The sequence below is a fragment of the Natator depressus genome, chromosome 1 (genome assembly GCF_965152275.1).
Source record: "Natator depressus isolate rNatDep1 chromosome 1, rNatDep2.hap1, whole genome shotgun sequence".
Lineage (NCBI taxonomy): Eukaryota > Metazoa > Chordata > Testudines > Cheloniidae > Natator > Natator depressus.
The window spans coordinates 203,585,239-203,608,349 of NC_134234.1; the positions used below are offsets into that span (position 1 = coordinate 203,585,239).

The following is a 23,111-nucleotide window of genomic DNA, read 5'->3' on the forward strand; positions in this document are numbered from 1 at the left end:
GGAAGTGATCGGATACTAAGGTGATGAGTTCAATAGAAAAGTCTGCAATATAAATAATGTCAAGGTCTCTTTTATGCACTTTATCACAGCAGCTGATCAAAATACACAGTTGATCCTCTCTATATTTCACTGCTCAACTATTAAATTTTTTATAACCAATGAGCACATACTGTGCATTTATCATAGTGAAAGCACAATTTATTGTCCAGTCTTTCATAGGTTTATTTCCATGTTTTTCTCTCTACCGTAATTTTTAGTTTTATTGTTTTCTTTAAAATAATTTTAAAAAATTTCTTAAACTATTCTCTTCCCACCCTCCCGCTTATTCTGCATTTACATAATTCAAACTAATGTTTGTGTTTATTACTTTATAGGACGATTCTTCTTTTTACAACTGTAGTTTGACAATCATTCTATTTTCTCATTTTTCTGTGCACCACTTTTAAGATAAATTACAATTTTAGGATCCATTTGTGCATTCCTTGCACACCTTAATGTTCAATCAGAACAATCAGGACCCATTAATGTTGACACTTTGTGTTAGTATACTGGGGAGAGGGTAGGCAAGAGAGCACATCTTTGCACACATGTATCAGAAAAAATTAGTCATCTTTTAAAACAAGTGAAGTTACATTTTTCAATTTCAATAAATAAATAAATAAAAGCTAGTTAACATTTTTAATTCAAAAATATTTTTGACAAAATATTGTCTTTTCTTTAAGTGAAAGTGTTAATGGAAATGTTTTGCTTCCTTTAAAAATGTTCAGCTTTTTAATTAAAAATAGAAAATCAAAAGCAACCAAGAAACTGGAAAATGTCCACAAAAAAATTCTGCAATATTTTTTTAAAATAATGAAAATTTTTCATTTTGATCAGGGGTTATTTTGGTAGAAAATACGTACCATTTTCTAACCTTTTCTAAAAGTCATGTATTTTCTAAATTTACGTTTAATGTAAAGATGAATTTAGGCACTCAAACAGCCTTATGTTAACCAGTAGACTAGTATTCTAAGACATTTACAAATATGGGTATGTCTACAAATAAGCAATAGATGTTTTGGTTAAAGTTCTTAGTGATGGAGTGGAGGAATTTATTTAAAAAATTCTGTAGATACTTAAAATTACGAAGTTATTCCTCAGTAAAGTATATCTCTCTTTAAAACAGGTCTTAATTTTGGCTTAAGCGATTGTTGATAGTATTCTTTTAAGTTATGTTGTTGTTTCATCTATGTTGCTTCTAGAATTCTGGCAATGCCTTCAAGATTTTTTTTCCAATTTAGTGGTTACAAATGAAAAAATCTGAGCTGTTTTGCAAACATAGTAGACAAGGCTGTATATGTTGGGCTTGATTCTTTCCTCAGAGTGGTGTAAATCAGAAGTATTTCCATTTGAGTTGATAGTTACATTGGTTTTCCACTAGTTATGTTAGTGTAAGAGAAGAATCTGGCCTTCTATGTAGCAATAAATAAATTAAAGCCTAAGGTATTTTTGATACCTGTAATTTATATGACATTTCTTGTTTTTATTCCATTTTAACACCCTATTCAGTTTTGGATGCCTTGAAAGACTAGTAAAACGTATTGCACTGGAATAAGAGGCATAGGAATTCCTTTCAAGATATCCCACATTCGGTCCATGGGTTTTTACTGTCCTAATAATGCCCATTGAGAATGACATTCAGTTTCAGCTGTTGTACAAATTGTACAACCTTTGGACCTGATCCAAGGAATGTGGAGCATGTGCTAAACACCTACAATTCCCATTGACTTTAGTGGGAATTGTCAGGCGTGACGTTGCACTCTATATGATTTTAAGAAAATATACTAATGAGTGTGAATATAATGTAACTGGAATATGCTTCATGCAAAAGGTCTCTTGTAAGGTATCATTACAAATCTTATAATCTACTGTGTGTGTTCATCCTATTTGTATGAATGTGTCATTCTTGTATCTGAAACTAGAAATATAAAATATAACTCTGAGGGCCTATTGTAATTATGCAAAGTATGGGCCATTAATGATGGTTTGGAATCTTGATGGCTCCCATCAATTAGGACAATTGACTGTAGATGGCTCTGTTTACTTGTAAGTCTTCCTGTATACCTGTGTGCTGGCAAGTAGGTAATGAAATCTTATAGTGCGTGATCATGTCACCTGAACTGAAATCCATCTTTAACCTGGTGCTTTTCCATTTAGAAGGAGGAGTGGGAACCCAGAGAGGGATAAAGGATTCCCGCCTTATGCAAAAGATATATAAGGGGGTGGAAGAGAACAGAGGGGGCTGCAGTCATGAGAAATCCCCTAGCTACCACCTGAGCTGGAACAAGGACTGTGCCAGGGGAAAGGATTGTTCCCAGACTAGGAAGGTATCCAGTCTGTGGTAGAAGCTTACTGAAACATCTCTGAGGGTGAGATTTTATCTGTATTCAGTTTTGTTACTTAACTAGGCTTAGACTTGCGTGTTTTATTCTATTTTGCTTGGTAATTCACTTTGTTCTGTCTGTTATTACTTGGAACCACTTAAATCCTACTTTTTGTATTTAATAAAATCACTTTTTACTTATTAATTGACCCAGAGAAAGTACTAATACCTGGGGTGGCCAACAGCTGTGCATACCTCTCTATCAGTGTCATACAGGGCAAACCCTGTATAAGCTTTATACAGGGTAAAATGGATTTATTTGGGGTTTGGACCCCATTGGGAGTTGGGTAACTGAGTGCTAGAGACAGGAACACTTCTTAAGCTGTTTTCAGTTAAGCCTGCAGCTTTTGGGGGATGTGGTTCAGACCTGGGTCTGCGTTTGTAGCAAGCTAGCATGTCTGGCACAACCAGGCAGGGCACTGAAGTCCCAAATGGCCAGGGAAAACGGGCTCAGAGGTAGTCTCAGCACATCAGGTGGCAGTTCCCAAGGGGGTTTCTGTGATCCAACTCATCACACTGGGCCTCAGCAGATTCTCAGCACCTCAAAAGGTCAAGTTCTTTGACAGTTCTCTCATGTTGCTTAATGAAGCAGATTGTTATAGGCAAAAGTGTTTCACATTTTCATAAAATCATCATGATCCTATTTTCATTATCATGAGCACTATTTTTTCTCTGTTGGCCTTGATTACTTCCACAGGCATCAAAATACGTCTTCATCTGATTGTGGGATGTATGATTAATGTGAGGATGCCTTTCTTTCACAAGCTGAAGCACAATATGTAAGAGTTTGTTGGATGAAAAACACAATCCATGCCAGTTACTAACCCTAACTAGTTTGAAGCTTTAATAAGAAAGTTTTAGGACAATATACTGCCACCTCAATCAAGCAGAAAGCATAAGTAAAGCAGATAGAGCAGGATAGCGTAATGATCCAGTCCTGGGGCGCAGGTAGGCTGTTTCTGTTATCATCAGATCCATGCTGGTCCAATCTGGTGTAAGTCCTGTGCTGCTCCACACCCCCTTTATTAAACACACATCCTGTATACCTTTTCTTGTAACATGATTCAGGTGCAGATTATTAAAACTGCCTCATCTATTAATATTCTATTCTAAATATATTGTCATATACACTGACCCAAAATCCTTTTAACTGTTGCATTTTTACTTATTCTGCTAAAACTCTAATTGGTACCTCCTTCACTATCTTTTTTTAAGCTCCTCCTACTTACACAATCCAGCTGTCTTTTCATTGCCTTCATGTATTTCATTGTTTCTTATGTTTGTTTTATTCTATCTTATCTGCTTATTGTGGCTTTGGGATTACTTGTTGGCTAGCTCCTTTCAGTCAGTGTTCATCCTCCCTAGTCTGTTTTACTAGGCAGGTCTACATCTGGCTAGAAAATCACACATTTGTCTGGTTTGCTTTGCCCTGTTATGTACACCAGGGGTGGCCAACCTGAGCCTGAGAAGGAGCCAGAATTTACCAGCGTACATTGGCTCTTTGGCACAGTAATACATCAGCAGCTCCCCATCAGCTCTCTCCCTCCCTCCCCCGCATTCCCAGTGCCTCCTGCCCACCTGCAGCCCTGCAGATCAGCACCTCCCTCTCCCTCCCCGCACCTCCCAATCAGCTGTTTCGTGACATGCAGGAGGCTCTCGGGGAGGGGGGCGGGAGGAGCGAGGGCATGGCAGGCTCAGGGAAGGGGGCGGAAAGGGGTGGAGTGGGGGCAGGGCCTATGGCAGAACCAGGGGTTGAGCAGTGAGCACCCCCTGGCACATTGGAAAGTTGGCACCTGTAGCTCCAGCCCCGGAGTCGGTGCCTATACAAGGAGCCACATATTAACTTCTGAAGAGCCGCATGTGGCTCCGGAGCCACAGGATGGCCACCCCCGATCTACACAGACCAAGAGTCCAGTGTAGATAGGACACAAACCAACTTTTTGATTTTTTACAATCTTTGAAAGCTGTGTCAACAAGGCACATTCAGAAAGCAAAAATGTTCCCTTTTAAATTGTCTTATAACACTGTTAAATAGATATCTACTTCTCTAATGTTATTTAATATAGTTTTTATAACACAGTTCATTATACCTATCTTTACAAGCTCATTGCATAATGATAATGTTTTGCTGAAATGAAATTTCTTCATTATGAACCTGAGGTTTGTTTCCAGTGTGTAAGCCTTGAATTGAAGTTAATATATTCCATAACATTTAGAACTTCAAATATAACACTATAAAGTGAGTTTTCATTTAAATTTTAGAACACACAAAAAAAAAAGTAATGCACTTCAGGCAATTGGATTACACTAGACAGGACAGTTCATTAGAATGTTGAAAGAACTTTGCTTGTTGTGTGGAAGCCTAACAATGCTTTCACATTATATATTTTAGTTCCTTTTTGGGGCTCCAGTCCCAATAAGTGAAGGACCCTGTATCTCAGGTTGTTTTGCTTTTTTGTTGACCCAGTGCATGTCTTCTCCTTGGTAAACCATTAATGTAGAGCAGTGATTTTCAACCTTTTTTCATTTGCAGAGCCCTAAAAAAAATTTAATGGAGGCGCGAACCCCTTTGTGAATCTTAGGCATAGTCCTCAGATCCCCAGGGGTCCATGAGCCACAGGTTGAAAACCACTGGTCTAGAGGAAGAAAGGAAGTTGGGTGCGTTTGAAAACGTATCAAATGTAGCAGTCTAATGTCTGATGGACACTCATGAATCTTGTAAAGGACCTTAGTTGGCTAAGTGACCCTAAGGAACTTATATGGACCCTGTATCAGCAGAGACTCAGAGTAATAGGATGGGCTCCTTTGGTCTGCTTTTATGCCATTTTGAAGTGATTTGTTTCCAATAGTACATCAAAGTCCCCAGAACAGCTTGTAGCTTTAACTCTCACAGTATATGGATGCACCAGACCAGTGGTGATGGACTGTGATTTCCAAGTTACAGCATTTCCTCAATCTCAGACACGTCTGTTCAGCAGGGATTTTTGTCATCTAATAGGCAGAGATGATTGGTTGTTCAGATTTTTTTTTTAAGTTGACATTGTCTGAGTTTGTGTCCATGTGATTTAGCTGTTAATTTAAATTTTTGTGTGAAGATGGGTGCTTAATAAATCATTCAATAAACAAAACAATTACGTTAGTGTCTCTTAACTTAATTTTATATTACTTTTTGAATTGCGTCACTATCTTTGTATGAAGCCAAAACAGTAAACAGAAGTGAAATATATACACACACACACAGTATAAGTACATGTACATACTTTCTAAAATTGCACTAAAGGTCTGATTTTAAAAAGTTGTCTCCATTTTTGCACCTACAAATAATTGTAGATATAAATGCTCCTGTTAAATGTCAGACTACCTGATTTCACTCTCAGATGTCTGTAGTGGGTGCTTTTCTTTGCAGATGCTAAACTGTGTTTGCAAAATTGGAAGCAATTTTAAAAATCTGTCCCTAAAGACCTGCTCCCTCAGAAGTTAATGGGATCTTTGCCATTGACATAACTGAGTCTGTAAGGGTAAAATTTATCCCTGTGCAGGGGGCTGGAACAAGGCCTATGTCCTGCTCGAATCATCAAAATAAGACTGAAATGATGCATAGACCTTGTCCTGGCCCTCCAATCATGGATGAACACCTTGACTGAGGATTTCAGGGTTGCGTTACTTAGCTGCCTTAAACCTGGAGCAATATAAAAGGAAGAAGTACAATTATTCATTTGAGTGTATTCTGCATAAAATGTTTTGATTGTATGATAATACAGCCTTAAAACTGCAGAGTCATTCAAAGTACTGTGCGTGGTCAGGAGAAAAAGAATATGGCTTGCTAAGTGTTCCTCATAACTGCAGAAAAATAAGTGAAATTAGTTTGCAAGTGAAACACTTCCTTCAGTTTAGGAGGTTGTGAATATTTTAAGCCACAAAGGACTTAAGTAACCTTACCATATTTTACAAAGTAAGATTGCTGGAAGGAAGCTGTCATTCCCTTATAAAGCAGGGCAAAAAGATTGATACTTCATAAAAACATAAATGAAATATGTATATTCTTAAATAGTGTATGTCATCATTTAAAAAAATTACTCAGGATAAAAATACTAATTTAGCCATCAACTCCAACTTGTATCTCAAAGCTAGAAATATTTTTTTTTGGAATCAAATGAATGACAAAGATAATAAAGTAATAAAGTATTGCATACTAGGCAAAGTATATGCTTTTAATAAAGACAAACCTCCTGAGTGCTAGAATATACTGTAGGATCAGATAAGCGTTTCAGTCTATGTAGACAGTATAGATATAATTAGATTTGAGCTGCAAATAGTCTACATCTCTCATGTGGATTCTCTTTTTAATGTAATGTAAATATTGTAATGTCAAAAAAATTGATTCTCTCCATTCATCATCTTTATGAAAATTGTATCTTATCACAAGAGACCATCATGAGATTTTTCCTAAGTGATATAACACTGGGCTATTCTATAAAAATGATATGAATGTGGGAGTGAGAGTATAAATCATATCTCTGCTTGACTGCACTTGGTAATGGTTTATCAGCTCCATACCCTCTCGACTGATTAAGAGCTAATAAAGTGAACACTTCTTTGTGTGAATAGTAATGTTACGTTTCCTTTGTACAAAACATTAAACATGCTCATGTCTCATTAATGCCTGTGTACTGAACTGGAAAAATAGCTTTTTATAAAGAAGAAAATCAGAATCTCTAGCTCAACAGTTCTCAGACTTTTTTTTTATAGGGTGGCCCACATACTCGTAAAAAGATTAATCGTGTGTCTACCCCCTCCCAGTCAGGATTCCACGAAGCACATTAAGATGGCTCCTATTTCCTGACCCTATTAGAGGTAGGTAGAATGGCTCCTCCTCCTTGTTCCCAGCTTCTCCACTAGGAAGAGCTTGGACACCTGTAGAATGAGCTGGAAAAAAGGAGGAGCCAGCACCGCAGGCTGTGCTACCTCCACCGATCACGTATTGGGAACTGTGCCCAAGCTACTCTGGCCTTAGGAAAACGGAAGGGACAACTATTTCAAAAGAAAACTTGTTGAAAATATGATTGTTGGTACAACTTTAAGTGAGATTTTTTTTTCCCTTACAGGATTACGTACTGCCATCTTCCTTTCCAAAGTAAATGGCTCTACGTTGGAACAGAGAGGGGAAATACACATATTGTAAATATTGAGTCCTTCATTCTTTCTGGATACGTTATCATGTGGAACAAGGCAATAGAACTGTAAGTGTGGACTTTTCTATCACTTTCACATTGCTGGCCATTCTTTTCAGACCAATCACTAGAATTATTTTATAGTCTCCTGTTTTAAGGAACATTTTGGTGCAGTACTGATTGTGATTCATTGTGAGAATTTTTCAAGGAAATTCAGTTTCTAGGTATATTATAGTGATATCATATATTGGTTTAAAAAGAGATATTTGTTTGGGACCCTATGTCATTAACCAAATAAATATATTTGCTTGAAATATTAAATAAAATACAGACAGTCATGGATTCCACAAACTCAGTAAACATCCTCTGGACCTAACTTTTTCATTGAACATACGGATTGGCAAAATTTGATCACCAGATCCTCTAGCCCAGTGGTTTTCAACTTATTTTCATTTGCGGATCCCAAAAAAATTTCAAATGGAGGTGTGGGCCCCTTTGGAAATCTTCAACATAGTCTGCAGATCCCAAGTGGTCTGTGGACCACAAGTTGAAAACCACGGCTCTAGATTAAGGCCACAACGTGAAAAGATGAATGGAGCCTATTGGACTACACAGCTTGCTGGAGAATTTTTCCCCCCGGTCCAAGTTGTAGGGGAGGTCATAGCCAGAATGTATTGCCCATGACCATGGATGCTATGGCTTCTAAATGCCATCCCCCTCAGAGGTTACCTCAGTTTACCTATGAAGTTTGTGAAATGGAGAGAGGGTGTGATGCATTTTTGGGGTGCCCTGGACTGTGGGGTCACTTTGTTACCCTCCCTATCTCCAGTGAGAGAGGGAGCCTTGCTGGTGCTTAACTGGGTGTCATCTTCCTGACAACACCAGCCTGTTAGCCACCCAAACAATCTCCTCAGGACAGTGTTAGCGCTCACTTTGCAGGTTAACAATTGGTGCACCCCAAATCCCAAACTCCTTTGAAACATTCCCCTGTGATATCAAGCTCCTGTCACTGGCTACTCACAGAAATACCAGGTTTTCTATCCCCAAAGGACAGTGTACACATTAGCTTGTTTGATTCAACTGGGGATCACTTCCTATATAACATCACAGCACATTTATAGTGAAAACAATCAAAAGATTATTATCAAAGGTTAAGATTTAAGAGATAGTGAGTAAGAATAATAATGATACACAGAAAAGTTACATATAAAGCAAAATTATAACACGCTTCCCAGAATCTACCCTAAACAGGTTAAACCCTTGTCTAAAGTAGTTTCTCTCATCTCCCAACATCTCCAACCAACATGGTCCTGCCTCTCACTGGCTGGCCCAGCTGTAGGACTCCTCCTCCTGTGTGCTGATGCTGGAGCAACTTAGCTTTATATCTTCAGGGGCGGCAGAATGGGCAGGGGAGGAGTCAGGGAACTGTGGCCCCATCAATTTTAAAAGTGGGAAGGCTATGCCCTCCCACTTTTTACCAGCCGTGAGTGGGTGGAGAGGAGCGAGTGGTGGGTGGGGCCTTGGGGAAAGAGGTGGAGAGGGGCAGGGCTTTGGGGTTGGGCACAGCATGGGCGGGGCCATGGGAGGAGATGAGGTGCCGGGGAGCAGGGCCGTGATCCAGGCAGCGGTGGCCAGTGTTCCCTCTAATTTTTTACGTCCATGTGCAGAATTAATTGTGTTACGTGCACCAATATGGAGGTGATGTGTGACACATCACCTTCGTATTGGTGACATAACAAAATTCATGTGGTGAGGGTGGGGCCAAGGGGTTTGGAGTGTGGGAGGGGGCTCAGGGCTGGGGCAGAGGGTTGGAGTGTGGGGGGAATGAGGGCTCTGGCTGGGGGTATGGGCTCTGGGCTGGGACCAGGGATGAGGGGTTTGGGGTGTAGGCTGCCCCGGGGCTGTGGTGGGGAGAGATGACTCCCCCCAGCCCTCTCTCACTGCAGCAGCTCAGGGCTGGGGGAGAGGCACCTCTCCCGGGCCACGGCAGCTCTGGCGGGGCGGGGCTGGGCTGGGCTGGGCCGAGGGAGGGGCTCCTCTCCCTTGGCTGAGGCAGGTCCGCACTGGGGCCAGCAGTGAGGAATGCTTCTCCCCGCCGTTGCAGGTCCACGCTGGAGCTGTCGGGGATGGGCGCCTCTCCTCACCACAGCCCTGAGCCCCTGCGTGGGGCTTAATGGGCAACTGTGCGGCTATGCAGCCACGCAGCTTAGAGGGAACTTAGCTGGTGGCCCCAGGCTTCTAGGGCGTTTCTGGCACTCCTGGGCATATCCTCCCCAGACAAAAGACTCAGGTGCTGCCTATGGGGTGGGACAGATCTTTCACCTTTCTCATAGATTCATAGACTTTAAGGCCAGAAGGGACCATCATGATCATCTAGTTTGACTAGTTTATAACTGCAAGTGACCCGTGCCTCAGGCTGCAGAGAAAGGCAAAAAGTCCCAAGGGTCTCTGCCAATATGATCTGGGGGAAATTCCTTCCTGACCCCATATATGGTAGTCAGTTGGACCATGAGCATCTCAGCAAGACCCACCACCCGCCAGACACCTGGGAAAGAATTCTCTGTAGTGACTCAGAGACCTCCCCATCTAGTGTTCCATCACCAGCTGTTGGAGATATTTGCTGCTAGCAGTGACAAGTGGGCTACATGTCACTGTAGGCAGTCTCATCATACCAGCCCCTCCATAAATGTATCAAGCTCCGTCTTGAAGCCAGTTAGGTTTTTTGCCCCAACTGCTCCCTGTGGAAGGCTGTTCCAGAACTTCACTCCTCTGATGGTTAGAAACCTTTGTCTAATTTCAAGCCTAAATTTGTTGATGATCAGTTTATATCCATTTGTTCTTGTGTCAGCATTGGCACTTAACTTAACGCTCTCCCACCCTGGTATTTATCCCTCTGATGTATTTATAAAGAGCAATCATTTCTCCCCTCAGCCTTTGTTTGGTTAGGCTAAACAAGCCAAGCTCTTTGAGTCTCCTCTTGTAAGGTAGTTTGTCAATCCTCAGATCATCCTAGTAGCCCTTCTCTGCACCTGTCCAGTTTGAATTCATCTTTCTTAAACATGAGAGACCAGAAATGCACATGGTATTCCAGATGAGGTCTCACCAGTGCCTTGTATAATGGTAATAACACTTCCCTATTCTACAGGAAATATCTCGCCTTATGCATTCTAGGATTGTATTAGCTTTTGTGATGGCTCCATCACATAGTCATCCTGTGATCAATCGATATGCCCAGGTCTTTCTCCTCCTCCGTCACTTCCAACTGTAAGTCCCCGGCCTATAGCAAAAATTCTTGTTGTTAGTTCCTAAGTGCATGACCTTGAAATTTACACTATTAAATTTCATTCAATTTCTATTACTCCAGTTTTCAAGATCATTCAGATCTTCTTGTATTATACTTCGGTCCTCCTCTGTATTGGCAATACCTCCCAACTTTGTGTCATCTGCAAATTTTATTAGCACAATCCCAATTTTTGTGCCAAGGTCATTAATAAAAATGTTAACTAAGATTGGTCGCAAAACCGAACCCTGAGGAACTCCACTAGCAGTCCCCCTTCACCTTCATAGTTCACGTGTCAGTCTGACTCACTGTAGTCTCCCCTTTAACCAGTTCCTTACCCAACTTTCAATGCTCATATTAATCCCCATCTTCTCCAATTTAACTAATGGTTTCCCATGTGGAAGAGTATCAAATGCCTTCCTGAAATCCAGGTAAATTAGATCTACTGCATAGCCCTTGTCCAAAAAATCAGTTATCTTCCAAAGAAAGAGATCAGGTTGGTCTGGCATGAAACACCTTTTGAAAAACCATGTTATATTTTATCCCAATTACCATTTATTTCTATGTCCTTAATTATTTTCCTCTTTCAAAATTTGTCCCAAGACCTTACATGCCATTAAAGTCAAACGAACATGCCTGTAGTTTCTCAGAGCACTTTTTTTCCCTTTCTTAAAAATAGGTACTATATTAGCAATTCTCCAGTCATGGGGCACAACCCACAAGTTTATAGCTTCATTAAAAATCATTGCTTTCGTGCACAATCAGTCCGATGCTTCTCCTCAGGTAGGGCTGTGGGTAGGAAGCCACAGTCTAATCCTTAATTGTACATTCATACCAATAGGAAAGTCAGATTTCCTGAATAAGGAATGCAGGATTGGTAGTAATGCTAGTGCCTTAGCCTGATAAATATCTTCACATTTCTAAAATGAAATAATATATATAAACAGAAATAAATACAATATTTCTGGGAACCTTAGAAAAAGAGGTAAGAGCGATTAGGAACTGTTTTTGAGAAAAACAGCAAAATGCATGTAGCAATTGAAAGATGGAGAAGCCTTCTGAATATTTACTGGAGAGAAAATGAAATAGAAACGTTTTAGACTGAAGGAAGATTGGATAGATAATCTAGCTTCTGTCTTTAAGGGAGAAGAGACAGGTGAATTGTGTTGAATAAGGGAATAAAATAATATATTTAAATAATGGCTTAAAGACCTGCTAAAATGGTAACATCTAGAGTGCAATAGGACCCTGAAATCATCAGGGAAAATAAGTGTGTTACTTTACTATAACTGAATGAGATAATTGCATTCCAGATAGCAATGGCTGGGTCAACTTCTCATCTTATTCTTATGCATTGACTGGGGTTTGTGCATGTGCATGTATTTCAAATCTGGCAGAGTTAACTAATAAAAAAACCCAGGTATCTTAATACTAGAATTAAAACATTGCTATGGATTATGGACTCATCTGCCCTCAGATTTTTAAACCATTTTGCAACTTTGGAGTTCTTTTAACTCCTCATTGCTAGTGGATGCCTAGACCCGCATCCATCTGCAACTGGCAGAAAATTGCCTCCCATCCTGTGGAACTCAGACCAGGCCACACTGATTCTTGCATTTATGATCTCTAAATATTCTCTGGGCCAGAGACAGAGAGAAAATGACCCTATAGCCTGGTGATTAGAGCCCTCACCTGAGAGGTTGGAGACCAAGGGTCCAGTCCTCCTGCTCTAATGACTCCTTAATTTAAAAACATGCTACAGCTTCAACTGGAGACATTGAGGGCACTCCCCACATCTGAATATCCCGTGGCTAAGGTACTCACCTTATCAGGCAGAGAGAGGGCTTCAATCAGGGGATCTCCTGTATCCCACCTTAACCACTGTACTAAATGTTTTGAGAGAGGTGCTCCTCTTGGCTGTTTTGTGTGGAGCTAGGTGGCCTCTGAGCACATCTACCAGATTGGGCCCCACAGGTGAGACAGGCGGAGGAGCACCAATCTTTCTCCAATTGGTGGATCACCCTGGGGGCTTAGGCATCTGAGCACCTAGAGCAAGGCAGCCGTGCACATGCCCAGAGGCCGTGCACCTGCCCTAAAGGGCTAGGCAGCAACTGAGTGGAGGTTTTGTAAATGCCAGTGATTCCTAAATCTGGGATTTAAAATGACAGTTAAATCCCTAAATCCCATAGTGACTCTAGCCCTATATGGTTAATATTTATTTTAATTATGTTTAATGGTGAAAATGCACTAAAAGCTTAAGTAATGGTTGCATAATATAAACATAATATCACAGAGAACAATAATGACAAGTCATTCAATGTTATATGGAAATACATATGGCACAGGATCCATTTAGGGCATAGAGTGAGTCCATGGTGCACACAGGGAATGCTGAAAGGTTAGATTTAAAGAGTTTTCTTATTTTTGGTGTCTTGATCATTTTTAGAGAAATCTTCCTAAAATATAGTCTAAGTAATATATTTAATCATTTTGCTTAAAAATGTTTGCTTATGCAGATTATGTGTTGCTTAATTCACAGAGATGGTTGTAACAATTTATAAGATGGCCTCTATTGTGGTGGGGAGAGGGGGAATATAATACCTTCCAAGTAAGAATACATCGAACCTAATTTTCGTCACATTTGCACAGGTTTTTCAGAGAAGTAACTGGTGACTTCAGTTGAGATACTTTTGACTTACAATTATATAAGTAAGAGGAGAATCAAGCCCCTAGTCTCCATAGTCAAAGAAGGCAGTAAGAATATCTGTTCCCATCACCTCTGAAAACCATCCCTATGCAGGGAAAAAAAATCTGATTAGCAACCCTGAAAAAAACCCTCAAGTGCTTAAAATAATTTTAGAAAGTAAAATAGATAATTAGATTTTGAAGAAGAGCCTTTCTCGCTGAATGACAAAGATAGCAATATGGCAACCAAAGTGGAGAAAGAGGAAATAGATAAGGCCCTCCCTACAGCCAATACAAACAGATACCAATGCATTATTACCTGAAATAAAAGATCTGCAAACTGATATTCATACTATATTAACAGGGATTGAAGAAGAGATTGCTGCTATGGGGGAAGAGTTGCTTGTTATGGAAAAATGGGTTGGTAAAACTCAGTTACATATTTGCCAGACTAAAATAATAAAGCTGGAGCAAAATGAAAGTGGTCTGCCAAATAAAATGGATAGTAATAACAGAGAGAGGCTAACATCTTGTCTACCCAGGGACATCCAGGAAATTTGATCTGAATTAACTACAGGTGTGATTTTGAAGTGGATTATTTAAATCACATTAAATCCCTGTGTGGATGCTGTTGTTCAGCATTAAAGTGGCCTTAATTAAGTTTAGTTTAAAGTCACTTTGGAAGTGAATTAAAATACACCGAATTAAGGTCACTTTAATTCTGAATGAGGGTGTTCACTCATCATGTAATTAGACATAATATAGTATGAAAGCATCACTCATAACAATTTAGATCCATTTATATGTGTGCAGAATGTATGCTTTCATATGCAAAAATAGGTTTTTTTTAATGGCTGTTACGCACATGTATCTAAATTGTTCCTGGGCTTCAAACTTACCATGTGTTAGAAAGGATAACTGGAATTTATAGTACAGTACATGATTCTACATAAGGAGTAAGGTCTTTTGTTGTTGATTGTGTGCAAATATCCTCCTCCATGGCAATTTTCCAAACAGTTTTGGGTTGCCTTGTCTCTAACATACCTAACATAAATCTCCTTTTTTATTGAAAGAATTAACATTGCTTTGAATTGATTTTGTTTTTCAGATCCACAAAGACTCACCCTGGCCCAGTTGTACACCTAAGTGATAGTCCAAGAGATGAAGGGAAAGTGAGTACAGTAACTAATGATGTAAAATATTTTAATTATGTAAATATTTTAACATTTCATAGCTCTCCCTGATGTTAGCAGTTTTTCCTTTTCACTCATTCACTACTTAATCACTTGCCTCCATTGTAAGATCCTGAGGTCACTCTAAAATATTGCCTGGGAAAACTTTTGGAAAATATTGTAATTCCCTTTCTGCTGTACTGAGAAGAATATTATGGTATAAACAATATGCTATATTTTGAAGTCCTCATTCAAGCAAAGCTACTGTTGACTGAATGGTTTCCTGAGTAAAAATTAGTATAAACTGTGTAAGGACTTCAGAATTTGGCCAAGTATGTATTACATGGGCACATTTATAAATTCTTATCTTTGACAAGAATATTGATGGCAATATTTCATAATTGGAGCTTGCTGCTATTTGTGAACAGAGATGAAGACAGCAAAGAGCTGTCAATCATGGAAGTCAAGTACCCCACAAGCCCAGCTCCTGACTCCAGTTCCTCAGACAGGCAGGCAGTTTCAGAACTCATGCTACTGTGGCCAATTCCCCCCTCTGCCACTACCTTTCTCCAATTCTAATGCTCTGCATCATGCTCTAGGCCCTCCTCCATCGCATTAGAAGCTTTTGGTTCTAGATCTGTCCCTACTGGCTCCCTTCTCTCCATTCACTCTCCTGACCTTCATGCTTTAGATAGAGGTTTACCCTCCATAAAAAAAATGAAATTTTTCCAGAAGAAAAATTTCCCCAGTCTGGACTTCTGAATCTTTGTTCTTCTCCTCTTAGCAGGATGATACATAAGATCAAAGCCACTGGGGTCGGGGGGAAGAAACATACTTTAGTGTTGCCTTCCCTTTTTTGCCCCTGAAATTTGTCCCATGAAGAGGGTGAGTTATCCAAACCAGAATCTGTTAAATCTGACTGGGACACTCAGGAGATGTTTTTTCGAGTAGAATTTGAGGCCACTACTCTGTTAAAGTAGCTTGTTGTTGGCCTCCAGGCTGAGCCAGCCAAGCCAATTAGAAATTACCTCCCCAGAGACCTCCAGAAGGAATTGGTGATTCTTCCTGATGAGGTAGTAAAACACTAACCTCAACAAGTAGAAGTTTCCCAGCAATCAGAAAAGTCTTAATAGAGATGTCCTAAAATGTTATTAAAAGCGAGATTTTAAAAAATGTGTGTCTAAACTTAGGCTTCTACCAGCAAGTCTACATTCAACTACCTCAATAAGTGGTATTACTTTTGTAAGTGTTGAGTACCCAGATCTGCTGTCTTTAGAGCTGCATTATGCACGGGAACAACACAAAATAGGAGTATTGGACCAGGATATGGTTGATTGTGCTTTTTTTTGGTTTGTGAGCTATTTGTAATGGTAGTAAGGCAGAAACCTCCCTGTAACACCAGCAAAAGCAGTTTAAGGGGAAACTCTCCTAATCTAAGGCCAGACAGTGAAGCAGATCCACTAGAGCGGGGGAGCTCTCATGGGGATTTCACCTCAGATCCCAATCAAACCTGTGAAAGATTCCCAGGATTTGGACCATAGTCTCCTGGGCCAGAGGACAGTTATCTGGCTAAGCATATCAGGGACAGATGGGTACAGGAGATACTCTGCTGAGGTCACTCCATACTAACACTTCATCCAAATCAAATATAAGAAAATTTGGTATTGTAGTTAAGGTCCTGGACTGTAAATCAGGAGATCTGAGTTCAATCCCAGCTGCCTCACAGACATTTAACCTTTCTGTGTCTTAGTTCCCCATTCATATTTCCTTTTCTTCTACCCTTTGTCTTGTCTATTCAGATTAAAAGCTCTTCAAACCAGGGATATTTTATTATTATGTGCATATGTAGCACCTAACACAATGGCACCTGATATCAGTTAGCTACTGGAATACCACAATAATAATTGTTATAATTAATAAAATAACAGCAAACTGCACAGGCCCCCTAAGAACAACAACATGAGCAGTGTTCTCCAACAGATAGGAATCAGAAAGCCAGTACTTCTTTCATGGAGATTCGTACGAGTATGTACTCTTTTATAGGCATTGGAGGTCCACAATAAGAACTGGGGACTTTGAGCTATACAAGCCCTTCAGATCATTAAACGAGCACCAGGAAGACAAATTTAGGATAGAAACCCTGGCATCCGCATTAGCATCTCTTTCCACCAGGGATTGCCTTACACTGACAGATCTTGTGGATGTTTTTATTCTCCACATCCCTTTTTGTCCCTGCCTCCATTGTTATGGATGTTAATTTAATTTGTGTTACCAAAATGAATACTACTAGGACAAAATTCTTCCTTTTTGTCTCTAACCTTCTTTCTAAATGTTCATGGAAATCCTGGTGCTGACTGTATCTCCTTTTTCATGTTTGGACATCTTATGTGCAAGAGTCCAGCAAGCTGCCCAGATGGTCATTATGAAGTTCTAAAACCATGAGTATGATCAATGTGAATGGGAAGAGCCTGGTCCCCAACCAGTGGTCAGGGCAGGAAAGAACTCAGAGTGTAATAAATCTGCTAGAGTTAAGAACAATCAGATTAGCTCTCGTGGAATTTCAGCCTGTATTGTCAGGCCACTAAATACTAGTCACATCAAATATAAGCTACAATGGCTTATCTGAACAGATGTTCCTAGTTCAACAGGAAAGAAGTGCTCTTTTTTTCAGTGGTCTTGGCATGACATTCCTCCTGTTATTGCAATGCACTAGCATGGACAAAGCACATATCAGCAATACACCAGGAGTGGAGTGTCACTGAGAAGATGTTTTAATCTTTTAGTGGACAGAACTATTAGCTGGAACTTGACATCCTTGAGCTAGAAAGAAGTCAAAAGTGCAAAATTGCTTCATCAGATAAAGGAATTCACAGATGACATAGGACCACCTACTCAATGTCTTCCTTCCCCTTCACCATCCTGAGGAAATCTGTGCAAAACGTCAGTGAGAAGAAATGGTAGTAATACCATGTCACAACCGGGACATGGGAGGTCTGACCTAGTGGTCTGAGCAGGAGTCAGGACCCAGGTCAGGTCAGATACCAGGAGATCAGAGTCTAAGATATGCCCGAGGGCAAACCGAGAATCAGATATCAGGAGGCAGACAGGGTGAGGTTACCAGGAGATCAGAGTCAGACAGTAGGAGCAAGTAGTGAAAGGGATGCAGTCCTAAGCAGGAGAAACCCCAATGCATGGACAATTTCCTGTTCCTGTGCTTTATTTAAATAGAAGCAGGGAACCAGTCAAGACCCCAGAGTTCCAACAGTCAGATCCCAGTAGTGGAGTCCTATCAGAGTTGAGCTTCTAGTTCTGGGTCATAGGATGGCAGGTGTGAATTAACTGGCTCCTAAGAGCTCTGTGAGGCAAAGCTTGGTTTGGGAAGTGATTAAAGTCCAAGATCTCTCTGGTGGCATTCTCTGAAATGCTTCAGTTCTTCTCTGAGTGCTTGCTCATGTCCATTCCACGTTAGGTGTGTGCGCACTGCTTGCCCCATTGCCAGAGATTTTTCCCTCTGTAGTATAGCCTGAGGAATTTCTCACTTTGTCTTTAGAATATCATGGGGGAAGTGAAAATAACATCCCATTAACTGAGCTGGAGGAAAGAATAAAAAACGTCCTTATCCTCAGAATACAGTTGGACATTAAAATCTCCCAAAAGAGCAAAGATTTCTGTTAGAAATATTCTCAATTAACAGGTCAATAAAAGATTCAGGCTCTGCCCATAAAGATTCATTGTAGAAAGTAAAGCGCAAAGTGGGAAATTAAACATTAATGGTAATAGAATAGATTTATCTGGGAAAACAATACTATAGGCCTACAAATAGGGTTACTAGGTGTTAACATTCAAGTTATAACACTTAACTTAGTAGAAGCAAGAAGGGCCAGTCTTTCTCTCTTTACATGTGCAACACCCCCTTTTAAAAAGGATTGAAAGTTCTGTAGATATAAGGACTCATCCTTTGAAAGTCAGGTTTCTTGGAGGAAAACTAAATCAAACAGATACATTATTCCCAACATCCAAATCCTAGGGTTTACGTTTAAGGCTATCAGTATTACATTAAATACTTTTGATAGAGGTTTTACTATCAGGCCCATCTAGTCAATCCACCTCCCTTTCTAGGGCTTCGGTAGAAAAATTGCCATGAAAAACTGCACCATTAGCTTTGTGATTAGACCTAATTCTCCCAGGATTGTGATCTTCGACCCTCTGGATGGTTCATAGATCCTGAACAACAGGGTCTGAGGCCAGCCGTTTGGTAAAAAATGGGATATAGCCCAACTGGTTTTGCTTGGGTGACCCGATCATTTATTTTGTTGTTAAAAGGAACAGAAATGATTTCTAGACTGTATCCTTTTGACCTTTTCTATCAGATGGCCTCTCCAGGTAAGAAGAGCTCTCAAAATCTGGATTTTCTTAACTGCCTACAAGTCTTTCAACTCTACCTCTCCTCTTTCTTGAGAACCAAAATTAGAGACCCTTGTTACCTTTAAAATCTGGTTTCTGTGTAGAGAATAAAACACTGCTTGTTCCAGTAACACACACAGATGGTGTTGCGAACAGACCTTGACTCAGCCTTCTCCCTAGAGACATTTTTAAAAACCAGGGCCACAAACCAAAAGTGCTTAGAATTTCTTAGTGTTAGATCAGGGGTACTTTAAATTAAACCAGGTTGAGAGGATGAAGCAATGTGTGGAGACTCATGCGGCTGCTTACTAACTTCAGAGATACAGAAGGAAGAGAGTTGCCATCACAATTGGAGCTGTACCAGGCTCAGTATTGATGAACATAGGTCCAACACCAGCATTATTTAGGTGTTCTGGAACAGAGAGGGTGCCAAATATCCTGCTTGGGTTAGTAGATACTAGTGAGGGCACCTTGGGGAAATAGTTCTCTTAGAATTGTTGGACTCTTGCCAAACATGCCATAATCACTGCATTCCCAGCATAACCTTGAAATCAAATAAAGATTCTTTTATTTCTGAAATATCTTTAAACAACATATCTCTTATTTTGCCTATAGACAGACAGTTGTCACAGAGGAGAACAGGCTCTGCTAAATTCCTGGTGGAGAAGCAGTATTTTCTCCATGTAGTGATCATGGGGAATGAACATTCTCAGGGTATACATGAAAGGAAGATCCAAGTGTCTATTAGACACTTTATAATGAGAGAGTTATCCAGTCTGTGACTCACAGGAGGCATCATCTGGTCCTTGCTTAAAGTTATGAATTGGATAATGAACCAGAGAACTCAAGGTATAGGCAGGACAAGTAACTAATGATAAAATTGGTGAAGCAGAGGGTCCGTCAGGTAAAGTGACCTCTATAACCCCCTTAACTACCTCTGCCAAAAATAATAGAGTGGGAGCTGGTATACAGGATACAGTCAAAATTTTAATGGGAAGTAATGTCTGGGCCTCTGCAGGACCTCCGTCGCCATGGATACAAGGGGTTATGAAGTCTGTAATTTTGGTTTGACTAAAGGTGGAAAAGGATGAGTCCAACAGAGGCCGTATGGCTACGCCTTTTAGCTTGTTGTCATATTATAATAATCTTAACTAAAACTGGGTCTGCTTGGACCCTCTTCGTCCATGTCCTTTAATTAGAGTCACACAAAATCCACACAAGCACATACACACTACCTGCTCTCTGCTACTGAAACTGCTTCCTGAGTGATTCCTCCTTCTGTGACTGTGTGGACTCTTCACCACTCCCTTGGCATTAAATTGGCTTCTGCCTCCATAGGAGCAGCCCAGAGCCCACATTCCCTGAACACACCAATATTTCCCAAACCAAAAGGGATGGAGAGAAAGAGATATTATCAGAACTGCCTAACAGATTATCAACAGGGGAAGGAAGACTCATACATACACATAGTTCAAGCACAACTGATGTCTTGACCACTTTGCCTTCTGGCTCATGGCAAGAGAGTCCCAAGACCCTGCAACCAGAGGCGCCGACTTTCTACTGTGCTAGGGGGTGCTCAACGCCCCCCCCCGCCTCTGCCCCAGGCTTCACCCCCACTCAGCCCCTTCCCCCAAGGCCCCACACCTGTCCTGCCTCTTCCCGCCCCATTCTGCCCCCGAGCGCACCTGACCCTTGCTCCTCTGCCTCCCCCAGCACCTCGTGCACACTGCTGAACAGCTGATCCATGGTGGGTAGGAGGCACTGGGAGGGAGGGGGAGGCGCTGGCGCTGATCACGGGGGCTGCCGGTGGGTGCTCAGCACCCACCATTTTTTCCCATGGGCACTTCAGCCCCAGAGCACCCATGGAGTCAGTGCCTGTGCCTGCAACTTCCCTTACCAACTTTGCTTTGGTAAGTCTGAGGGCCCTGCATGCACTGGCCCCACCAGTCAATTCTCCATTAGTAGCTAATATTCAGTTGGAATGACTACCACTCTCACCTCCAGTTAAATCATCCAGCATGTTGAAGTGGGGATGGACTCCTACTCCAGCAGCACCTCTCAGGGGCTCCTCTGCTCACTTTCCACTTGACTCCACTTGCTGCTGATGCTGCAGCCACCATTCGCATCCTAACAGGTGCCCTCTCTACCAGCCTGATCTTGCTACCTCACCCACTACATACTCCTGCACCAAATCTTCTAAACTACTGATGTTGCTGCTTTTTCCCAGTGCTCCGAACATTCTGGTCATATAGATTCCATCTCAACCGCTCACTATCCATTTAAGCTGTGGCTATGGACCAAGTCAGCCACGAGCCACTGCTCCAGAGTTGCCAGGCAATGCTGCCAGTTTCAGAGAGACAGTGTGTCCACTATCCAGTTTACATGCTTTCTGAACAGGATGTCTCCTCTCATTTACTGTGGTGTAGAGTCCCGTATGGATCTGATTAGAGCAAGAATAACAGATATTCTAGAATTCCACTAGCACAGCTTGGATTTTAACCTCAATTCTTAAAGTTGGAGATATTAGCCCAAAATGTATATACCAGCTTGTATTATCCTGCCTCATATAGTGAGTTTTTTCGTGGCTATAAAAAGAATTGGACCTAATAGGATTGAGGGAATTCTCGCCTGGAATATTAATAGAATACTGTGTTCCAGGCATTAATGGAATGAAATGAAATACTTGATGCCTAACACAATGTCCCTCTATTTTTCAATCCAATAAAGCTGCATTTTTATCAAATATTTAAACAAGAATCATTTCAAACTGCCAACAAGATTTCACAAGCCTTAGGACATAGTTCTATCATTCTTCTGCCCAAATCCTTAATAAAGAACATCCTTCTTCCTATTTGTTACCTAGAATACACATGGTCATGAAAACAAAGCAGCTGCAGTCACTATCACCGAATGGATAAACAGTGCATAATGGAGGTTTACAAGTCCAGAAGTCTGATTCCTCTCCAGAATCTGCAAGCCCACTCTTCCATGTCCATTGCAGATTCTGAGCCGAAAAAGATTCACCTATACTGGAAGGAAACTGCAGGGTATCTAAGTAGGCCAGTCTTCACATCTTCTCCAAAAACTGAAAACTTTTTCTCCTATTCCATTATCTTACTTCTCTGTCCTCATTCTTTAGGGAATGCATCACTGCTGGTTATTTCTCAGTTGTGGAGGATTACCAGACATACCAGTTTAGAAGAGAGAAAACAATTGGCTTACATGCTAATTGATTTTCTTCTAGATTTGTCTGTCTCACTCTTCTTATGAAATGTATTTAGAGAGAGAGAGGATACAGAAATGAGGGGAATATCAATAAATGAATAAGACTTTAATTTGATGACTGTTTAGTTTGGCCTTGGTTGTTTTCAGTAACTCAGTTATGCTATGGAAAGTTTTGTCTGCAGCCATAGTGGAGGGTTGCCAGACATATTATAGTATAGGAAAAAAAAATAGCAGGTAAGCCATGATTTTTTTCACACTAGAAGCTAAAGTGTCAGCCATCTAATATACTAAATATTTAAAAGAAGATTAGTATGGCTAAAGTAAAATAGGCACAATTTAGATGTAATACATAATTTTCTGTGATTGTTATCAATCCAAGTTCTATGGGAATTATATATCCTTCATTCTTCTTTGAGAGGTGTTGCACAGGGCCATTCCACTTCAGGTGTGTGCACACCCAGTGTATCAAAGCCGGAGATTTTTTTCCTGTAGCAATGCCCATCAGGGCGTTCATGTGCCCTCCACAAACTCGTGCTGCCAGCCAAAGGTATAAAGGATGAAGCTGCCCCAATCCCTCTCAGTTCTTTCTCACCACCTGTGATCAGTAGTTGGAATGTGTGTGCTTGTCATACTCCTTTCCCTTTCTCTTAAGAGAATTTTTTTCTAAAAGTTATTGTTGTATATAGTTAGGTTAGTTCAATGTAACTATTATTTTAGACAAATTTTTGCTAGGTTTTTGTTTTGTTTGGAGC

The 23,111-nt window shown here is 40.6% G+C and overlaps 1 protein-coding gene across 9 annotated transcripts in view; it reads left to right on the forward strand.

Moving 5' to 3' along the window:
• The window catches only part of STXBP5L (syntaxin binding protein 5L), a 428,399-nt gene that overhangs the window by 235,691 nt on the left and 169,597 nt on the right, over nt 1-23,111 (forward strand). For all 9 annotated transcript variants that reach the window (XM_074974797.1, XM_074974780.1, XM_074974789.1 and 6 more), the window contains exons 5-6: nt 7,528-7,662; nt 14,667-14,730. In XM_074974797.1, coding sequence (XP_074830898.1) covers nt 7,528-7,662; nt 14,667-14,730 — 199 coding nt within the window. The remainder of the gene's footprint in view (nt 1-7,527; nt 7,663-14,666; nt 14,731-23,111) is intronic.